The following is a 7008-nucleotide window of genomic DNA, read 5'->3' as shown; positions in this document are numbered from 1 at the left end:
AGAAGATGAACCTTGAATCTGCCCTGTCCTCCCCTCCCATTAAAATGTGGATGCCGCCCCAGCACCAAAATCCCTCGCGGAGCAATGTCCCTGCAGTCTCTCGCATGGTATTGTGATCGCCACCCTGCCCTGGGAGAGAGTTCTTGTGGCTCATCTCCGGCTCCCTGCCTGTGCAGGTCTATTTTAGAAAGAGCGGTGGGACTTTGAATCCTCCTTCTCGCCCCCTCTTCCACACGCCCAAGTCTCTGGTTGCCTTATTCACAGGCCAGTACAGGGGAATGGCAGGGCTTCCCTCCTGCCAGCAGCACCCAGGCTAACCTGTGGATATTTCCCCCACCCAGCAGGTGCAGGGACCCTGACCAGAGCTGACCAGCTGCCTCCCGAGGAAGGGCCTGTAAAGCTGGAGCTGCAGAGGACTTCCCCGGGGAGACTGGGAAAAGGGGGCTCCCTAACGTTTGAGCTGGACCAGGTGTGGCCGCGGCAGGACAGGCCTTCCAAGCAGAGGGGGAGCATGGAGGTGAGCTGGGCACTGGCTGCACTTGGGGGTGGGAGTGCAGCTGGAGCAAAGCCCAGGAGGATGGAGGGGTACTGGGAAGAATTTGGGGACTGGGGAGACCTGAAGAGAGACACGTCTCTGGTGATAAGCTGCAAAAGCACCAAACTGGCCGTATCAGGAGCTCACTCCCAAGTTCACACAGGCAGAGGTGCTGGCACTGAAAGGCACGGTCACAGTCCATAGAGCCAGGTCTCTGCTTCTGAAAGTGCTGCCTGGGCTTCCTCCGAGGACCAAGCGGAGAGAATATGATGAGTTGGGCTAAGGCAGATGCACTAACTCCTATGTCCACAGCTGTGTCCACATCACACGTCAGCTGAATAATGGGGAATTTTGCACCCCTACCTGTCATAGCCAAGCTTGCAAATATTGTAGGACAGAGTAATTCCTGATAGGGTGTGGGGGCTGGAAGCAGCTAGAGCAGGAAATATTAATGGTGGCTGCGCACTTGTGTCTGCAGCCCCGGGACGCCTTTGAGGATGTGGCCGTGTACTTCACCCGGGAGGAGTGGGCGCTGCTGGACGATGGAGACAAGGGGCTTTACCGGGACCAGATGCTGAGGAATTACCAAGCCCTCGTTTCCCTGGGTAAAGCTCCTTTTCTTGCTTCTTCCTGGAGCCAAGTGAACTCTAAAGTTTACTGTCTTCTCCCTGTTTTTCAACAGTCTCATTCTCATGAGCATTGGCTGGTGGTTTAAATTGACCTCCTCCCCAGTGCTCTGTTACTGATCAGACCTCTTGCCTTTCATATCTATATATCTTCCTTCATTTGGTCCAGTCAGTCACCTTCACTTGAGTTTTCCCCATTCTTGTACATGCTGGTGCTGGCATATTCAGCAGTTTCTTGGTAACGTGATCTCCCTTTGCCTTCTCGGCCGGTTCATACGTTCTCAAATTCATTGCGCGTTAAATTCAGCGCCGTCCGTTCCTTGGGGAGTGCTTCTGATATGCGTTTCCTCAGCTGACACAGGTACACAGGCTGGGACCCAGGTACTTCTAACAAGGAGCCATTGGAAATTTCTGTCCACGCTCCTTTCTAACATCTTCATCGACCGCAGGTTGACTTTGCTGCATTTACTTTGCCTGTGCTCTCACGCTCACTTGGCCATTCTCACAAGTTTTTTTTGTCCTCTCCCTCTGCATATCAGATGCCCGTCAGTGTGATGAAAAGAAGGGGGCTAGGGAAAACCAATTTTCATTTCCAGATGTCGAACTCAGGGCTTCGTTTTGGCTTGTGTCCACGTTGAGGCAGTGTTTCCCGACCGGCATGGCGTCAAAAATGAATAGGTGTGCTGCAGAATTTGGCCACGGCCATGAGCTACAATGAGCTCATAGGTATGAGGATGGGGAATGCTACCTTAGCAGGTGTGCCGTGGGAAATTTGTATGAATGTAAGAGTGCTTTGGGCTGGAAAAGTTTGGGAAACGCTGGTTTGAGTTACTTACCTTTTTCTAGGTCGATCTGCTATTCTGGTGCTTCCTTTCCCCCCCCTTTCCCACAAAGGACTTCCTTGGGGGAGTTCTCAAATGCTTTTCCCAAGTCAACAACGACCATCTAGATCATTTTGACATCACAGGCTTTTGCACGCAGTAAAATATGTCTCCTTCTGCCGCCTTTTTTCTATACCCACAACTCCCAGGAACTTTGTTTTCAACTCTACAGTATTGCCAGTCTGTGTAGTCATCCTTTCTTGTGCCCTGTTCATGGTTCCCGGAAAAGCCTTTCATTGTTAAGACATCCGTCATGGTTTCTTTTCTTCTTCTCTGAGAATAAACTCATTTCCACTCCTTTGCCTGGAATGACACCGATAGGATAAACGTTATCGATCTAAAAGCATTTCCGACGTCTCTTAATTGTTGTAGCTTGAAAATATTAATTACAAGGTTGATCTTTTCTGCTGTCTAGTACATCACAGATTGCTGCATCTCCAGCGCTGTCCCTGGCGACTCTGTCAGGTTCATTTTCTCCAGATCCCGGTTGGTTATTCTCCATCCCATGCCCAGCCATAAACACTCTTTATCCGCTGCCCCAAACAGGATATCGAGGTCCCACACCTGACTTAATCTGCTGCATCCAGCGAGGAAAGGTGGAGCTCTGGGTCCGGGATGGTGAGGACCATGGAGAAATCTCTGGGTCGGAGGACCTGCTGCCAGGTGAGTTATGGATGCGCCCGACTCCTGTCTCAGAAATACTTCATGCCTAGAGTGACAGGGGGCCTAGAAAGTGCAGATCCACGACCTCAGCTAGCTCATGCTGTCGTGTGCCCAGGCAAATGCTGTTCCTACTCTCAAAGCTTTGGAGTCGAGCAGCTGTTCCTCTCTTCTCCCCCTGATTCCAGCTGTTAGGGGAAAATTGAGTTTGTTGCCTTGATTTTTAGGCACAGCCCTTGTTTCCTTGACATATCGTGATCTTAAAAGTTCCACCTTCATTCAACAGTGTAAGACTCGATTCCCCAGCCCCAGGTAGTAAATCTCTAACATTTCTCCTAGGGCATGATGGGACATGTGGTCCCTTGAGCAAATCAGCATGGCTGGCAGAAGCCCTGTGTAGAGGTTTCTTCTGGCGAGCACGACCCGGAGCCCCGGACGTGTTGGATCACGGTCCCCAGCTGCATTAAATGGCCCCATGGGGTGGGTGGGATTCACAAGCATTCACGTTGAGGGTGGTTTGCACCAGCATCTCACCATTTCGGTTTCATCTCTGGGGCTCACAAAGCCGGAGACTCAGTGCAGAGTCCATGTGCAGGTCAATGATAAGGTCTTTGTCCCAGTGCAGATTTCTGTGACGTGGGCCTCGTCATCAAAGTAAACCTCCATGCGCTTAATTCCTGTACTGTGCCATTCCCTAGAAACAGGTAGGAAGCAGAGCTCTGCTCCTTCCAGAGGAGAGACCCACAGCAATAAGTCCTCCCTTCCCAGACGTTTCTCGGAGGGATGAAACCATTTGGTTTTTCATCCACCAGTCAGAATCAGCAGTTGTCTGGACCGCAGAAGCAACTCGTGCTATGTAAGCAGTGTCACCAGTCTATACCCATGCTTACCAGCATGTATGGTGAGGCTGTTCATCCTTGTCCCCAGATGGTGGTCTCAGGACTGCCTGAGAGCAAGGGCGAGTGCGGGAGAGCAGTCTCATCGATGCACGTTGGCTTCTGGAGCATGCCAGCCCCTGGACCCACCAGGCCTGTGGGATCGAGTAGCTGTTAAGCAGAGCCTCCCTCTTCCTTTAAGCAGATGCTTCTGGTCTCATCTTTAGCCCGTTAGAGCTGGAAGCCATTCAGGTCCTGTCCTAATGGGGCTGAGATGTTGGGGTAACAGCTGGCACAGACACCCTGAGAAACTGGCTCCGAAATCCTCTGAGATGGGGCACGGCATATGGACCCACCCGTCTCTCATCCTTCATAACTGGGGTCCTTGAAACAAGAGCTTGTCGCCATAAGGAAAGACAAGGGCTTCTTTCTGAGGCCCATCCCAGCACAAAGAAGAGCAGTGTTTGCTTCTTTGGGGCAGCGCAGGGATAATCTTGAGTTGTTCTTCCTCACGCAGGAGGTGCCTGGCTGCTGAGCAGAGCTGGGGAAGGGTCTGCAGACCTGGACCCACCACGGACGTGCCCAGGTAGATCAGGACCGAGGGAACCCCCGAGACTTGAGAAGGACCGATTGCATAAGAGGCCAGGCGGGTCCCAAAAGAAGAGGGAGAAGGTGGTGGTGGACACGGTGCCGGGTCCAGCAGGGCACGAGAACGGAGCCAAGGCAAGGCCCAGCAAGACGTGGGGCTGCAGGGAGGAATCTGAGAAGCTCAGAGAGATGAAAAATCCCAAGAGGAAGATTCACCAGAAAGAGAGATATCATCCAAACCTCACAGGCAGGGGGAGGGCGTGTGCACACCTATGTGTGCACAGGGAGAAGCGTCAGTACCGCTGTGTCACGTGTGGCCAGACCTTCACCCAGTTCTTCTCCCTGGCTCAGCACCGGCGCATCCACTTGGGGAGGAAGGCACACCGCTGCACCAAGTGCAGGAAGAATTTAATCTGCTGCAAAGACCTGAACCAGCACCGGTGCTGGCAGAAGGGGGAGCAGCCACACCACTGCAACACGTGTGGGAAGAGCTTCAGGCATCCTTCCACCGTGGCCAGGCACAGGCGCATGCACACACGGGAGCAGTCGCATCAGTACTCTGAGTGCACTAAGACCGTCACCCACTCCTCCAGCCTGGCCAAACATCAGGATGTCCACATAGGGGAGAAGCCACGCCAGCGCCCTGATTCGGGGCAGAGCTTTACCTGCCCTTCCCACCTGGCCCAGCAGCAGCTCATCCACACACGGGAGCAGCCACATCAGTGCTCTGTGTGTGGGAAGAGTTTCATTTACTCCTCCCACCTGGCCCGGCACCAGCTTATCCACACAGGGGAAAAACCACATCAGTGCTCGGTGTGCGGGAAGTGTTTCACCTACTCCTTCAACCAGGCCCAGCACCAGCGCATCCACACCGGGGAGAAGCCGTATCAGTGCTCTGTGTGTGGGAAAAGCTTTACCCGCTCCTCCCACCTGGCCGAACATGAGCGCATCCACACCGGGGAGAAGCCGCATCAGTGCCCCAAGTGTGGGAAGTGCTTCACCCTCTCCTCCAGCCTGGCCCATCACCAGCGCATCCACACAGGGCAGAAGCCACATCAGTGCTCTGTGTGTGGGAAAACCTTCGGCCACTCCTCCCACCTGGCCCACCACCAGCGCATCCACACTGGGGAGAAACCACACCGGTGCTCCGAGTGTGGGAAGCGCTTTACCCAGTCCTCACACCTGGCCCAGCACCAGCGCATCCACACCGGGGAGAAGCCGTATCAGTGTCCTGAGTGTGGGAGGAGGTTTGGCCACTCTTCCCACCTGGCCCAGCACCAGCGCATCCACACGGGAGAGAAGCCCCATCGGTGCCCTGAGTGTGGGAAGAGCTTTGGCCAGTCCTCTGACCTGGCCCGGCACCAGCGTGTCCACACCGGGGAGAAACCACATCAGTGCTCGGAGTGTGGGAAGAGCTTCACCCAGTCCTCCAGCCTGGCCCGGCACCAGTGCATCCACACCCAGGAGCATCCATAACTCTTCCAGGGCTTGTGGATGTCTAGCTGCTCAGCACCCGCAACCTCCAAGCCTCATGGGTCAACTGCAGAAAGAGTTCACCCAATTTTTGAACCTTGCAGGGCACTAAAGGACCCAGAGGCTGTCCCCCAAGTTGTAACTGGGAGGGAGGGGTTACGAGGAAACACTGGAGACAGAGGCCAGCCCAGATGCTGGGGGAATCGGTAAGGAGATGATCTCTGTGTCATCCTTCCCATCATTCTCCAAAAGCAGTCCGTGCTCCCAGACGGAGAAGTGCCTGCACAGTACAACTGCCTGCACAGGACAGCCGGTTGCAAGTGGCAAACAGGACAGCTGTCCTTGGCCACCTCTAAGCTTTGGCTTCTCTCCTGGTTCCAGGTTCTGCTCTGGAGCTGCAGGAAGGAGGATATTTATGGCTGGGGAAGCATTCCCTGCCCTGCCTTTCCTCACCCCCACATCACCCCTCTCCCAGGCCTGCTCATGCCCATCAGGTGTCTGCAAGGAACGGCTACTGCCACCTCCTGAGGCCAGTTTGGCAAGTTTTGCTCTTCAGCCTCCCTGCAGAACTGTGCACCAGCGGGTGTCCGCTACTCGCCCTGCCCTCCTCCCCTTCCTTGCCTTCTATGTAATGCATCGTCTTCTAGGAAAGCCCCAGAACTACACGTGATATTCCCTGTGGTTGGTCCCCATGTCCTCTCCAGAGCCATGAAATCTGAAAAGACCAGAACCCTTTCCAGGGCAGATATCTCTGCTATTCCCCAGCCCCTTCCTTTTCCAGAGGATTCACTTTAATTCAGGGGTTGTTGCTAACCCTTGGCAGCAGGAGTTGGTCACGCTCGAGGCATTGCACCCATGTACTGCTCTGCAGCAAGGACCCTGCACTTTTGAAGCAACCTTTCCCAGGAGGGAGTAGAGGTCCTTTTCTGGGTGTTGAAAAAGGTGCAAGGGTGGGGAAAGCACGAGGACATCCTCTGGATGAAATTCTGCATAGTTTCCCTTTATGAGTACCGAGGCCCCCGTACAAAAGCAATTTGGCTCTGTGATTGTCCTGTAGGGGCTACTCAGAGAAGTGAATAACCCATCACTGGGCATCCTCGGTCGTTTCTTGTTAGGATGGCTGAATGGTTTCGGGTGTTCTGGTCTCTGATGGAGGCCTGGGCTCAAATCCCCCTCTTGACAATACTTTAGGCTTGTGACTGAAGGGCTTGAGTGGTGAGCTGGGACCCTAAAGACTAGCAGTTCAAGTCTGGGTGCTAGGAAGTGATCTTAAGTCTCAATTGATGGCTGTGGCTGGACCCAATGATCTCACGAGGTCCCTTCCAGCCCTAAATTTCTGTGAATCTTCTTCATAATTGTTCCCTCTGCTC

At 53.9% G+C, this 7008-nt stretch overlaps 1 protein-coding gene across 1 annotated transcript in view; it reads left to right on the top strand.

Moving 5' to 3' along the window:
- Positions 1-390: 390 nt before the first annotated feature.
- LOC102370857 (zinc finger protein 420-like) overlaps positions 391-7008 on the top strand; it is a 31339-nt gene continuing 24721 nt past the window's right edge. Inside the window, exons 1-4 of the mRNA XM_025195411.1 lie at positions 391-517; positions 1014-1140; positions 2589-2705; positions 4095-5638. Of these exons, the coding sequence (XP_025051196.1) occupies positions 512-517; positions 1014-1140; positions 2589-2705; positions 4095-5638 (1794 nt within the window). The 5' untranslated portion in view covers positions 391-511. The remainder of the gene's footprint in view (positions 518-1013; positions 1141-2588; positions 2706-4094; positions 5639-7008) is intronic.

This window comes from Alligator sinensis, unplaced genomic scaffold, assembly GCF_000455745.1.
Source record: "Alligator sinensis unplaced genomic scaffold, ASM45574v1 scaffold581_1, whole genome shotgun sequence".
Lineage (NCBI taxonomy): Eukaryota > Metazoa > Chordata > Crocodylia > Alligatoridae > Alligator > Alligator sinensis.
This window is presented reverse-complemented; position numbering and strand designations above follow the sequence as displayed.